The sequence below is a fragment of the Poromitra crassiceps genome (assembly GCF_964638095.1).
Source record: "Poromitra crassiceps genome assembly, chromosome: 18".
In the NCBI taxonomy this organism is placed as follows: domain Eukaryota; kingdom Metazoa; phylum Chordata; class Actinopteri; order Beryciformes; family Melamphaidae; genus Poromitra; species Poromitra crassiceps.
This window is the reverse complement of record NC_139636.1, coordinates 14,667,942-14,682,586: the sequence shown is the minus strand read 5'-3', so window position 1 is coordinate 14,682,586 and position 14,645 is coordinate 14,667,942. Positions and strand designations below refer to the sequence as shown.

Genomic DNA, 14,645 nt, shown 5'->3' with positions numbered 1-14,645 from the left:
ATAAAAGTCTTTAGTCTATTTTTAAAAGTAAGTAAGGTTGGGGCAGATCTGAGGTCTTCAGGCAATTTGTTCCAGCTAGCAGAAGCATAATGGGTAAATGCAGCCTTCCCATGATTTGATTTGATCCTAGGGACGGTTAATAAGCTGGACCCTGTTGACCTAAGAGTTCTAGACGGTTCGTAGCGTGGGAGCAATTCAGCTATGTATTTTGGGCGCTCTCCCTTTCTCTCTCTCTCTCTCTCTCTCTCTCTCTCTCTCTCTCTCTCTCTCTCTCTCTCTCAGTGGTTTGGCTTTTGAAAACTAGAGCCAACTAGAGACATGAGTGAGGGGGTACTATTGGCATGGCAAAACAGCTAAGGGCGGGGTACATAAGACAAAAAGATTGGGAACCACTGCATTATGCTCTGTCTCTGCACATATGGATGAAGGTTTTAAAAGGCTCTGGATGCACTCTAATGACATCACCTTTATATATTTATATATATATAGACGGTTTTCACCAGAGCGCAACCCCACAGCACTTCCTTTTTCTCAGCATTCGGCTATATATGATCTCTACAAACTGGCACTGGCAGCCTTTGAATATATGATCTCTACAAACAATCACTGAGGCCTTATTCATGCTGTGGCAGGGGTATTAATTTGTTCAAAAGCATTCCTCTGCTTATACACAGTTTAATTTTTTTTGATGTCTTTCTTTCTCCACAGATTTACCATATGGATGGGAGCAAGAAACAGATGATAAAGGACAGATATTTTATGTTGAGTAAGTTCCAGATGGTGTAAATTAGAAGCAAAGTTAAAAATCTCTAGACTAACAAAGGTCACTTAAAACGTTGTGCCTTGCAATAAAGTTATTGAGAAGTGAAGACGCTGTGCAGTGCAGTGTGCAGGAGTTGACAGATTTGGACTTTATCCTTCTCCTCCGATGCACCTGGCACATGCACACGGTTCTGCAAAGAGGATCTTTTAAATACATCAGAAGCAAACAGGGATGAGAGCAAATAGGCCTGTTTGTTTAACATAGATAGATAGATAGATATATCTTTATTTTTGTGTCACTCCTCAACAAACATGTATGGTATAAAAAACAGCAAAAAGTGCATTAAAAAGTTGAGGACCACTCACATGGAGTTGTGAGACACAATACAATTCAAAACAATAAAAGATAAAAACATACATACTATTACACAGAAAATACAGTTGGCAATACAATATGTAAAAGGAGGGGGCAGTTTATTGTCATTAACATGTCAGAGAAGAGAAAGTCGCATTGTGCCTTCTTGGTCTTAGAGGATATGCTCGGCTGTGCTCACGATGGAAGGCTGCTGTTTCTGTTATTTACTGCCGTAACAACTGTCTCATAAAACAGTTTTGATCATTTCAACACAAACCCTTTACACAACGCCCCCACCTTCCCTTTTCCATCTTCTCCTCTGTCGCTCTCAGCCACATTAACAAGCGGACCACATACTTTGACCCGCGCCAGGCCTTCACAGTGGAGGATGTGTTGGTGAAGCCAAAACGCTACGACGGAAACACTGCCGCCCTAGAGATCCTGCAAGGTCGTGACCTCTCCGACAAGGTAGTCCTCATTACCGGGGGCAACTCCGGCATTGGTGAGTTTCATGAATCCCAGTTCAGTCGTTTTTTTCTATGCAGCAATGTTGGAGATAGTGTATTTTCACGATAGAGCCACTAGGTGGTGATGTGGTATCGCGCTGTATTTGGAGGCTGCCGAGGATGCAGAGTCTCCATCTTATCCCTCTAAAACGAGGCATTCATCAACATTAGCCTCCAAAATGATACACTTAGACTCAACAAATCATTCCTTAATACCGAACATGATTGTATTGAAGTTCATTAGCTGGGCTGAATTGGATGTCATTGTTAACTGTAATGAATGGTGTCCATTTGTACCCGGCAAATGCGTGGCTCACTATATAATCGTCTGGAAACAAATGTATTTCCTCTTTCTTTTAGTTTTAAATTAGCACAAGTAGTGGCCATTTATTCAGGCTTCCTGCTTTGTCGGGGATAGATAACGACAGTGTGAGGGGAATCAAATAAACATAAAATCGTTAATTGTCTTTATATTCAAATCCTTTGCTCCAAGGAATGCCACGGCGGTGTAATTGCTGTGTGTACATTATATATTATGAGATGCAGCAAAACAGCACTATAGTATAGAGATTTACAGCAGCTCGGGGACCTTAACTGAACAAAGGAGGCTGTGGACGAATACCGTACTGAACTCAATGACTCTTTAATACAGGAACTTCACTCTTAACTTCATTCTAAATGTTGGTAGCAGCAAAACGTGTATGTTGTACATGGTGACTAATCTTCTCCCAAATTTTGAACAACTTTTCTTTTGTTGCAAAAACATAAAACTGAAAACCCACAGTCAGACATTTCAACACAAAATCAGTTCCCCGAATTGTATATAATTGCCATGAACTGATAATAACATAAAAAAACTAATAATGCAGACACAAGACAGAATTGTGGGATTATTTTTAAAATTTTGGTTAAAAGGAGATGAACAATTATTTTATAGGGATAAAATTGCAATTGGATTCCACCACAAGAGGGCACAGGAGGTCCACATAGGCTGGCCGGTGTTATGGCTTTAAAATGTTATATACATACGGTAGCTTCACACATGTGCCTGTTTTTTTGCCTTAGTGATAAAAGTCTATAATGATCAAGTAAATCCACATTTAGCTTTTGCGCTGATGTATTTATAAAATTAATATTTTCCGAATCCTCAAATAAGCGGCATTTCTCAAAAGAATGCATCAGAAAGCTACAAACACACAAGACATTTTTAATTGTGTAATTGCTTATTAAACTTATACTCTAATCTTTGTTCTACTTTTCACCAAATGCATCAGAGATATCAAATATGCAGCAACCATAATGAACAGTATGCTAATAATAATTGCTAATACTAGTGTTCTCTTTTGACATTCCACTAGCCTACCAGTGAAATGTGCTTATGCCAATTGGCTGGACTCACTTAGCATTTTAATGGCATCAATAGTGTTTTAATCCAGTGTCAAGGCTATTTTTCTTTTTCTTCAGTGTTTTCTCCTCCACAGGATACATGTGACATTTTTATTAGTAATAATAGTGGTATATTATTTAATTAGCAAATTTTCATTTCAGATTTTTAATTGAGCTCTTAGTGCACATGAAGTTGAAATGTGCCTATATATAGTGTGAGTTTATTTATGCATGAAATGTAATCGTCAATGGTTTTGTGCCCAACCTTGAAGCTCCATTGCGATATTGCTGGGAGGCGAGACTGTGGTTTGTCCTGCCGATGTGATCGCTTCACAACATCACTCTTCCTTTCTCTGCTCCTTTTTGTAAATTAAAAAGCAGCACCAAGCTGAAGAGGGTTTTTAATTGTGATAATGGAAAGGAATGATCACAGTTTGTTTTCCCCCTATTTCTCCTTCTCTCTCCCCCCCCCCTCTCTAAAGGTTTTCTTACTCCTATAGACCTGTGGTTGTACACCTGTACCTCAGCATCGATTCCTAAGCAGCTTTGACCTGGGCTCAGGCCTCCTATCCATCCCCATTATACACTCCTGCTCTGGCTCTAATTCCCTTCCTATCAACCAACTCAGGTTATTTACTGGCCAGGGGTCCGTGGCACAGTTGTCCTTAAAGGGACATTTTTCCTCCCACTGGGCTCACAGGTGGAATGCTTTTCTCCCCCCCCCTCTCCTCCCCCTCCTGCTCAATGGCATTTGTGACTCTATTTTTTTCTTTTTTCTTTTTCTTGCCCCTCATCAGTCTCTGCAACTGGAAAGTTGGTTTCAGCAAAACCTTTCTCTAAAAATAGTCATTTATTTTATTACGTTGAGGCAAAACTATATATATATATATTTGTATTGTGCTCTCTTGGTGCATGCAGTCATCTCTTTGGCCCTGTGACAGCTCTGGTGGGACCTGTGTGTGTTAGCTACGCTACACGTATGTGTTCGGCTGTCAGGGGAGCAGCGTTTACTCTCCCAGGCTCTCAGGTGCCATTTTGTCAGTGTTGTAACGTATGTTGAATAGTGGTCAGGAATAATGTGTTGACCCCCCCTGTCTCGCTCCAGCAGAACATGCGGGCTAGGCGCTATCTATCTATATCTCCCACATGCTATTTGTAAACCACAAATACACTTTACCTGACGCATGCAAGATGGAAAACTAAGTTGAGGCATGGTCTTATTTCTAATATTAGCTGTTTCCCCCCCTCCCTCCTCGCCTGAATATTTGTCAGTGACAGCAGGCATAGGCCGAGCCAATGTAAGAAAGATGAGTTGTCCTTACATATTATATTATTATTCTGCATTTGCGTGGTTTATTCCTTTTTCTTTATGTTAACGTGTAGAATCCCTTCTTCGGCACTTCCCATCCCCCCCGGTGGCTTGCTGCAGTGGGAAAGCTGAGAAGCTCCACTCCATCAAAAGGCGTGCACTCAATTCCACGTGGTGTTTTTGTTTAGGTGGGAAAGGGTCAATGTCGGAATAAGGCGCAGGAAAGACTTAGGCGGGCCGCCAGGCGGGGGAATTGCCAGGATTTGGGACGCAGCGTTTCGTAACAGTCTCAGTGCGCATCAATATCTCTTAAGCATCCGTCCCTGCAGTGTTTTAGGACTTTGAATGTTATTCGTATTCATGAAAGACTAACATTGTTCTGTGTTTGTGTTGATCCCCGGTGTTGTGTGTGCTGGATTAGGCGTGAGGCCCCCGTTGCTGTCCTCTCTCTGGATGGAGAGATCCCTAAGCAGATGCAGTGAGTCGCGGAGCCGGGGGAGCCTCTGTGTGCAGATTAAACCCAGAGCCTGGCTTTGTGGCTGATCATTAGATTGAGGCAGATTTGTTAAGCATAACTGCCATTAAATTGGCTGCAAAGCCCTGGTATTTACTGCACTGCTGTTTATGAATAAGGACCCCCTTAAAGAGCCGCGCAGCGATGCGTCAAACCCGAGTCTGGGTAAGGAGGGAGATGCATTATTCATAGTGGGAGGAATTAGATGGATAAAAAGATGTTCCTGGTGAGGGTGGCATGCGGTGCCTGTGTCCCTGTGTGTGTGTGTGTGTGTGTGTGTGTGTGTGTGTGTCTGTGTGTCTCTGTGTCTCTGAGTGGCCGCATGTGGTGATGACGCCCAGAGTATATCTGTGTTCTTGTGTGTGTGCGTGTGTGTGTGTGTGTGGTGTCCGCTGTGGGACAGTCCGGATTGTGTCCGGGGCCCTGCTCCCTCTCCTCGGTGGTAGCTTATGTTATTGCAACCGAGCGCCAGAGGAAATCGAAGGAGAGGTTTCTTTTCTTTTTTCCCTTTTTTTTTTTCTCTTCCAACGGGCATTTCATGTCCTCTCTGATGAATGTGTTTATTGGCGACGTAATGAGAACCAGTTATGGTTGGTTAGTCAAATTATTCAACTTTATTAACCTTGGATGAAATTCGCTATGCAGACCCCAAACCGGTGTAACATGCAAAGAGTATTACGCCGGAGGCCAGAAGGGTTCAATAATGATTACAGCTGTAATATAATAGAAGTGAAGTGGTTAGAGAGAGAGGATGGAATACATATATGTGCTTAAAGGCTGTGCGTGAAATAAAATGAAAGGCTACCGGGTTATTGTGTGTAGTCAAGTAGTTTATAGACCTATCCAGTTTACAGTCTGCGCATGATGAGAGGGGATGAAAGTTACACCAAAGGGGGGATTTTGATGACGGCGATGAAAATAGCCCTCACACTCCGGAGCTACAGTATGTGCACGGGCCAGACGTCGTGCGTCTGTGTATGTCCTTGTGTTTCTGCATGCTGCTGCTGTGTGTGAACCTGTGTTTGCTGTGTGTTTGTGAAGTTGACTTGGTTCTGTGCGTGTGTGTGTGTGTGTGTTGTGTGTGTGTGTGTGTGTGTGTGTGTGTGCGCGTGTGTGTGTGTGTGTGCGTGCGTGTGTGTGTGTGTGTGTGTGTGTGTGTGTGTGTGTGTGTGTGTGTGTGTGGTAGTCAGGTGAGGGTGGCTGCCGAGGACCAGGGGGTGAGCAGTGTAGTGGTGTGAGGTGTGATGAGAGATTGCGTAGGGAGTTCGAGGTGGACACAGAGGGTCAGGGAAAGAGAGGGGGAGGGGGGGGGGGTCAGGGATGGTGAGACAGCGGCCGGAGGGTGGGGGGTAGGAAGGCGGCAGGAGGGGACAGGGAGGGGTAATAGAAGCACTCCAGTGCTCTGGCCTGGAACAGCTCAACCTTGGGCTGTAATTACTAACCATACATCCCACTTTTGGGGTGACATCTCCCTCCTCTAGAACTAATGGAGGGGAATTAGAGGGGCTCTTACAGGCCAGTGGGGGGGGGGGGGGGTAGGTTCTCCTCTTTTGGGGCAAGAAATACACAGCAGCCGCAGGAACAGGTGCGCTCATCATGGAGACACTCAGGAGTTAGTTAGTGTTGGGATGGAATGAGATAGGATGCTGGGGTAAAGGGTGTGGATTGGATGCTGGGGTAGAGAGGGTGGATGCTGGGGTAGACAGGGTGGATGCTGGGGTAGAGGGGGTGGATGCTGGGGTAGAGGGGGTGGATGCTGGGGTAGAGAGGGTGGATGCTGGGGTAGAGAGGGTGGATGCTGGGGTAGAGAGGGTGGATGCTGGGGTAGAGAGGGTGGATGCTGGGGTAGAGAGGGTGGATGCTGGGGTAGAGAGGGTGGATGCTGGGGTAGAGAGGGGTGGATGCTGGGGTAGAGAGGGTGGATGCTGGGGTAGAGAGGGTGGATGCTGGGGTAGAGAGGGGTGGATGCTGGGGTAGAGAGGGTGGATGCTGGGGTAGAGAGGGTGGATGCTGGGGTAGAGAGGGTGGATGCTGGGGTAGAGAGGGTGGATGCTGGGGTAGAGAGGGTGGATGCTGGGGTAGAGAGGGTGGATGCTGGGGTAGAGAGGGGTGGATGCTGGGGTAGAGAGGGTGGATGCTGGGGTAGAGAGGGTGGATGCTGGGGTAGAGAGGGTGGATGCTGGGGTAGAGAGGGTGGATGCTGGGGTAGAGAGGGTGGATGCTGGGGTAGAGAGGGTGGATGCTGGGTTAGAGAGGGTGGATGCTGGGGTAGAGGGGGTGGATGCTGGGGTAGAGAGGGTGGATGCTGGGGTAGAGGGGGTGGATGCTGGGTTAGAGAGGGTGGATGCTGGGGTAGAGGGGGTGGATGCTGGGGTAGAGGGGGTGGATGCTGGGGTAGAGGGGGTGGATGCTGGGGTAGAGGGGGTGGATTGGATGCTGGGGTAGAGAGGGTGGATGCTGGGGTAGAGAGGGTGGATGCTGGGGTAGAGGGGGTGGATTGGATGCTGGGGTAGAGAGGGTGGATGCTGGGGTAGAGAGGGTGGATGCTGGGGTAGAGGGGGTGGATTGGATGCTGGGGTAGAGGGGGTGGATTCTGGGGTAGAGGGGGTGGATCGTAGCCTAGAGCAGTGGCATCATGGTCCAGATGTAGGGGGACGAGCATCTCCATGATCCAAGATCCATGTTTTGGCATTGGCCTTCAACAGGCAGCTCCAAATAATTCATGTCCATGTCAAAAAAACATTAAACAAAACAACTTAACAAAACAAAATAACTTTTTTTAACACCTTGCGCAATTTTTTTAACACTTGTAATACTGTTTTTCTTTGATAAACTATTCAGAGGTTGTTAGAATTAAATATAATATATAAACAGACAGTTGGTAAAGTGTGAGTGTGAAGGGCCTTTTGCCTTCTCCCTCTGAGAATAAAAAGTCATGTTACAGGCCACGCTGCCGAGCCTGAGTGGGTAGGCGACGCTGTTGTGTTATTTGTGTTTGTTTGTTTGTTTGTTTTGTTTTAGAGTGCAACATTCAGCGCTGGTGAACGGGGGGATTGGGGGGAAGTAGACACGTTTACCCACCGATCTTGTAATGATCTGAATTGACTTCGGTTTGCCCAAATGTACAGATGCTGATTTGAGTTAAACGCCTCTTTGGATGCAGATCAAGAGAAAGAGGGAGCAGCCAAATAAACACGTTTAGTGACGAGGCTGGTAATGATCTCATTACATTGAGCCAATCCACCTGTGTGCGGGGGGGGGGATCCGGAGAGGGGTGGTGGCCTGGGGGGGGGGGGGGGGGGGGACAAACAAAGCGTGAAATCACTAAATCACACTCATTATTGGGGATTTCAGTGAGGGCCAGGATCCTAATGTACCATGAAGAGCAGTCACTGCTTAATGGAGATTTTTCTTTCATTTTTATACAATACAGTCAAATACATTTTCAACAGTCGCGCGCGCGCGCGGAGTCATTTACCGTATTTTTGTAATGTCGCGAATCTTTAGATTGCACAAACCACAGAGGTACAGGATCTGGATTTGATTGTTGCTTTGACTCCTCTTCCGCTTCCTGTCTTTTCCTGCGACTTGTGTCGTAGCCGCCGCCGCCTGCCTGACGCAGACAAAGCAAACCTGGAGGATCATTACAGCCCCGACATAACAGCGGAGCCTCCTGTGTGTTGTAAAACAGCTTGTGGCATCTGTCGATCCAGGCGGAGCAGCGGAAAGCCCCGGTCTGACCTCTCGTCATGTCCCCGCGTCAGAGAACACGCACACCTGACCAGGAACTCATTCCGGCGCGGCCCCCCTCTAACCGGCAAACACGGGGCGAGAGGGCGGGGAGTTCTCTGTACAGCAACGCCACTCTCGTTATTTCACAATTAATGTCAAGCCCTTGTTATTTGTCATTGGAAATACATGGCTCCGGCGCCCGCTGTTGTTGTCCCTGCCATATTCTAATTTGTTCTCCATTATGGAAAACACTGGCGTCGATTAATTTCACTTTCATGCTTTGTACACACAACAAGTGAGTGTGAGGTGTTCTTGTTTACCGGCAGCCAGTATTCTTGTTCAATTTATAAAAGATGAAAGAAATCGCTGTTTAACTTATGGCATGTTTAGAATCCTGTTTTTCTTTTGTTTTTTTTTGTTTTTAATCATTTGCAAATTTAAATAGGTCTTTTTCCTGCTTATGGATTGAGAATTTAGAATATACTGTAACCTTAGCTACCTTTAAACACACATCCAGAGGATTTCAAATTATTATTTTTTATTGGCTTTGAAATTAAATTATAGAGAAAATTATTATATATACTATATATTATAGAGACATTTTTGTGACACTGGTACATTTTTATGACATTTGTTTCCTTAAAGTAGCTATACTGTACCTGCAATTCCAAAGTGCATATTTACTCAGTGAGCCAGACTGCAATTCTTTCCCTCTGCCATGTTGTTTTTATTTTCCTTTCCATTTCCTGTGAGTGAAACGATCCCCGCACGCTGCCACAGTCCCCTCCATTACACCTAATAAGGTGTCATATAATTTAATTCCATGCTTCACTTGTCAGAACGGGCTTCCAATCCTACTCCAATTTTGAGTTTTAATAGATATTACTCCTTAACACTCTCCTCACAATTAGGCCTCCCAGTTTTGCTCTTAATGAAAATCAGATTAAGACGTATAATCTAATTACAGTTCATATTAATCCACCCTCTGATACACTCTGCCTGCTGCTCTGCCTCTCAGACGCTCTTTGCCACGATCAATTTCTGCGCACGTCTCTGTTTGTCAATCAGGACACTCACTCTGCCTGTGTGTGTGTGTCTGTGTCTGTGTCTGTGTGTGTATACATCTGACTGTACATTTATGTTTAGCGATGATGACAGAAAAAATGGGATGCTGCTCTTTGCAGTCGAGCTTCTTCATTTTCGCACGACTTTGAAGGATAGTAAATGTCAAAGGAAATAAAAATATGGCGAAGGGGAGAAAAAAAAGTTAATCTCAAAGTTAATTTCAACCTACGGGTTGAAATGACCCATTTAGACTTGCAATTTAGAAATGAACTTCTCTCCCTCTATCTTGGTTTTTTGTCAGTTTTATCGGGACTACATGATTTGGATGGAGCCATGAAGGAGTCTCGGACTGATAAATTCTGTGCATATCTGAGAAGCTCGTTTGATGGGAGAAATGGCCTTATCAGAGGCACTTTGATGTAGTGAAATATCACACCGCGCGGTTCAGTCTGAATGTCATGTCGGTTCAATTGTTCACTTGACTCCCGTTCTCCATTATGAGTGTTGTTTGCATAATTAACGCCATCATGGTATAATTACTGACATAATTAGCGACCGACCTCCCGTCCCGTCGTCGTATGTGTCGGCGGTACCTTCTGCCAGTGCCTGAGTGGTTTTGGTTCCCCAACTTTATCTGAGGAGAGCGGGAGGAAGAAGTCTTGAACCACATATTAATTCAATCAGTTTCATCACTTCAGAGAGAAATGATTAACTCCGCTAGACCACTGGGTTGCTCAATGAAATAAATTATATGACTTGATAGGGATTGTAACTTGCACCCCCCCCCCCCCCCCCCCACCACCCTTAGATTCAACTGCCCTGCTGAGAATCTCCAAGTTATCTTTAAAAAAAAAACTAATCTTGAAAGCATTGCTCTCTTTCAATCTTTTTTCTCCTCTCCGTTTCTCTGTCTGTCTGTCTGTCTGTCTGTCTGTCTGTCTGTCTGTCTGTCTGTCTGTCTGTCTGTCTGTCTGTCTGTCTGTCTGTCTGTCTGTCCGTCCGTCTGTCTGTCTGTCTGTCTGTCTGTCTGTCTGTCTGTCTCTCACCCCCCCCTCTCTCCCTCTCTCTGCATGTTGCAGGCTTTGAGACGGCCAAGTCCTTCGCTCTGCACGGCGCCCACGTCATCCTGGCGTGTCGGAACCTGTCCCGGGCCAGCAAGGCAGTGGGCCTCATACAGCAGGAATGGGTAAGTGGCAGCAGCAGAACCCGTCAAGAACCCGCTCAAGCTGTCACCTCTTGTGTTACATTAGTTGGAGGGGACGTTGACGACGGCGTAGAATACAGCGACCCGGCCGGACTCCTGCGTGACCCAAACGTGTATCGGGGGCCGGCTCTCCTCTCTGTATGGCTGTCTCGGTATCAGGAGGGAGGGGGTGGGACAAGGCGAGGGGGAGAGAGAGAGGGAGGGAGGGAGAGAGAGAGAGGGAGGGAGAGAGGGCATCTGATAATTACCTGAGATTATTGCTCTAATATCGCAGCGCTTGTGACGCGTCCCCAGATTTACGAGTGTGGGAAAATAAACAAGTGAAATGTGGCCGCTGGAGCAGAAAGAATAAGCCATTAGCACTGGGTTGATTACAGAGAGCAGGACTTGAAGAAGAAGGAGAGTCAGTGAGTGCTCGGCGCAGATATGGGGAGAGAGGGGGGGGGGAGATGGAGGGAGGGAGGGAGAGAGAGGGGAGGGAGGGAGAGAGAGATGGAGGGAGGGAGGGAGGGGAGGGAGAGAGAGAGAGAGAGTGATGTAGAGAGCGAGGGAAGGAGAGAGAGGGGGAGAGGGGAGGGATGGAGAGAGTGATGGAGGGAGGGAGGGAGAGAGAGGGGAGGGAGAGAGAGAGTGATGTAGAGAGGGAGAGAGAGAGTGATGTAGAGAGGGAGGGAGAGGGGAGGGAGGGAGAGAGAGAGAGAGAGACAAACGCCTTTGAGCGAGAGTAGATCCGCAGTGTTTAAACTCACCCAAGTCTCTAATTGAACTAAGCCCCTGGGGCTGTCAGTGCTGCTGCACAGTGTGAAATCCAGTGTACACATCTATTAATGTAGCCGCTTTGTCTAAATGAGTGAGAAAAGCTCCGATCCAAAGCAGCGGATTTTGTCATCAAATTGATTTTCAAGCTTCACACACACCTCCCGTGGAATGACCCTATCCAGAAGATGTTGTTCAAATGTTTTGTGAATTACCGCGTGGAAACGATTTAGAGTTGCTTCAAAAGACTTAAGCAACTGGTGACCGCTCCGGCGTAAATGATCATCTTCCCTCTGTGTGCGCGGCACGGTGACATGTGGGCGCGCGCAATTTGTCATCGAATGACATGATAGACTTAACAGCAGGCCATAGAGTTCAAACAGAGCAGGCGGGCTGAGAATTAGAATTCTCCCAAGCTCAAGTCCATATTTCCTTCTCAAGGAATGCCCCTATTATAGGCTAATGAATAAAAGTCACAATATCAGAATAAATCTTCGCGGCAAATTCTCCCCTCTGGCGACGTTATTAATAGATTCAGGAGAAGAATAGAGAGGAGGATTAATCTTTAAGATGATGGATGGACTCTGCTCGCCTTCCCATGCTCCTACGTTAAGGTCATTTTGATAAGGGGGTGTATTTTGGGGTTCCTCTGTACAAAAGGTCATCATATCTACTTCCAGGTCGCTCTCTGAGTTCCGCCCCGGCTGCCAAGTGGGGCTGCCGTCCCCGATTGCACGAGGCCCTCTCTGACCTCTAACTACCTGCTTACCGTTTCTCAGAACGCAGTCTCTCTATCTCTCTCTCTCTCTCTCTCCCTCTCTCTCTCTCTCTCTCTCTCCCCCTCTCTCTCTCTCTCCCTCTCTCCCTCTCTCTCTCTCTCTCTCCCTCTCTCTCTCTCCCTCTCCCTCTCTCTCCCTCTCTCTCTCTCTCTCTCTCTCTCTCTCTCTCTCCCTCTCTCTCTCTCCCTCTCTCTCCCTCTCTCTCGCTCTCTCTGTCTGTGCGGGCCAGTGTTGCTGTTGAGAGTAGAGGTGAGAGTGATAGCCCGTCCTGGCAGTGGGGGCAGTGGTTCAGCTGTGTTCTGACAGTGGGTGTAATAGGGAGGTCACAGACGGATAATGGCCCGGGTCAGAACAGCCACTGGCTGTTAGGAAGAGCGGGGTCAGAGGGTCTTCTCCTTCCCAGCCAATCATGCTCCGGACTGCCCAGGACTGTCGACTGTATATGAACACAACAATACACTGGACAGAACATTCCTGGAAGAGGAAAATAGGCCCTGTGCGCCCAGTTAATCTTCCACTGATATAACTGCTGGACAATATTAATTTCTAACTAACGGTCTATATTTAATGAGGGTGGGGGGGAATCGATTCATTTAATTAAGTATCATGATTTTTTCTTGGCTGATTTTTGAATCAATCTCTCCCCCCCAAATCGATATATTAATAAAAAACAAGCATCTTTTCCTCCTCATATGATGCAAGTTTAAATGTTGAAGAACCCACAACAAACAACAGTTTTAGGATCAGTTGTATTTTGAGAGCAAACCAGCCTTGTCTGTGTCTATTTTTGAGTGTGTTTTTGCGGGGAATTTGTATCTTTAGTTTCATTGGCTATTGGTTCAGAGGTTCGGCCAATCAAGTGCTTTTGTTGTTGTTGATGGGGGGTGATTTGGCCGACAGTTATCGTAATGGGTGGGCCATTACCTGCCTGCCAGTGACCTGGCAGGCAGACCTGCTGCTGAAGTAAATCTCAGAAAGACTGATGGACATAATGACTCATATACAGCCTCGAGAAGTGTATGATTCAATGTTTTTCCCATGGTCTCGTGTTACAAAAGCGAACGAAAATCGCAATAAATTGTAATATCAAATCACAATACTTAAGAATTGCAATCCATCTTGAATCGGCACCACTGGCAGCACCCAAGTATCGTGATAGTATCGAATCGGGAGGTAAGCATATCGTCCCAGTCCTAAAATTTAACACGTTTTACAGTCGACATTTATTTAATGCATTATGCATGCATTATAGAGCCTTTTTTGGGTTTTTTTAAAGAATGCAATATCGATGTTTTTGCTGACGTCTTCCCGTGTAATTAGTGCTAGCTGCATGGATGCTACACAGGGTTTAGGTGATGGGACACTGCAGGCCTGATGTGAAGAGAAGGTGTTGTTTCCCTGCCTGTGTTTGAGCTGTGTGGAGCAGCTCATTAGGGGAGAAACATTTACCTTATCATTGTGTTTTACAATATGGCCGATGCTGCTCGCCTTGAGAGGGGTCAAAGGGGGCTGTTTTTACAGGCTGCGATGAAGCCACAGTAAAAGTGGGAGGGGCTTAGTGGCAGATGGGGGGCCGGGGGAAGGAGGAGGGAGAGCGGACGCAGAGGGGAAGGCAGATAGAGAAAGAAAACACAGAGAGACCAGCAGAGATATGCAACAGAAAGAGTGAGAGAGCTCTGGAGGGATTCCTCTCTGATTTACTTTCACATGGTGGATTACACAACACATTTAACACCCGAGTCTTATAGCTCTGTAGCGCTTGGCCTCTGCCCCAGACCTGAACTACATGCTATTTCACCACAGCCCCTAACCTAACCTACCCATCTCCTGTTCCACTCACTTTAACTACATGCTATTTCACCACAACCCCTTACCTAACCATCTCCTGTTCCACTCACTTTAACTACATGCTATTTCACCACAACCCCTTACCTACCCATCTCCTGTTCCACTCATTTTAACTACATGCTATTTCACCACAGCCCCTAACCTAACCATCTCCTGTTCCACTCATTTTAACTACATGCTATTTCACCACAGCCCCTAACCTAACCATCTCCTGTTCCACTCATTTTAACTACATGCTATTTCACCACAACCCCTTACCTAACCTACACATCTCCTGTTCCACTCATTTTAACTACATGCTATTTCACCACAGCCCCTAACCTAACCATCTCCTGTTCCACTCATTTTAACTACATGCTATTTCACCGCAACCCCTTACCTAACCTACACATCTCCTGTTCCACTCACTTTAACTACATGCTATTTCAC

At 46.2% G+C, this 14,645-nt stretch overlaps 1 protein-coding gene across 1 annotated transcript in view; it reads left to right on the top strand.

Moving 5' to 3' along the window:
* Positions 1-14,645, top strand: part of wwox (WW domain containing oxidoreductase) — a 218,741-nt gene that overhangs the window by 3,019 nt on the left and 201,077 nt on the right. The window contains exons 3-5 of the mRNA XM_083655179.1: positions 709-766; positions 1,450-1,619; positions 10,709-10,815. Coding sequence (XP_083511305.1) covers positions 709-766; positions 1,450-1,619; positions 10,709-10,815 — 335 coding nt within the window. The remainder of the gene's footprint in view (positions 1-708; positions 767-1,449; positions 1,620-10,708; positions 10,816-14,645) is intronic.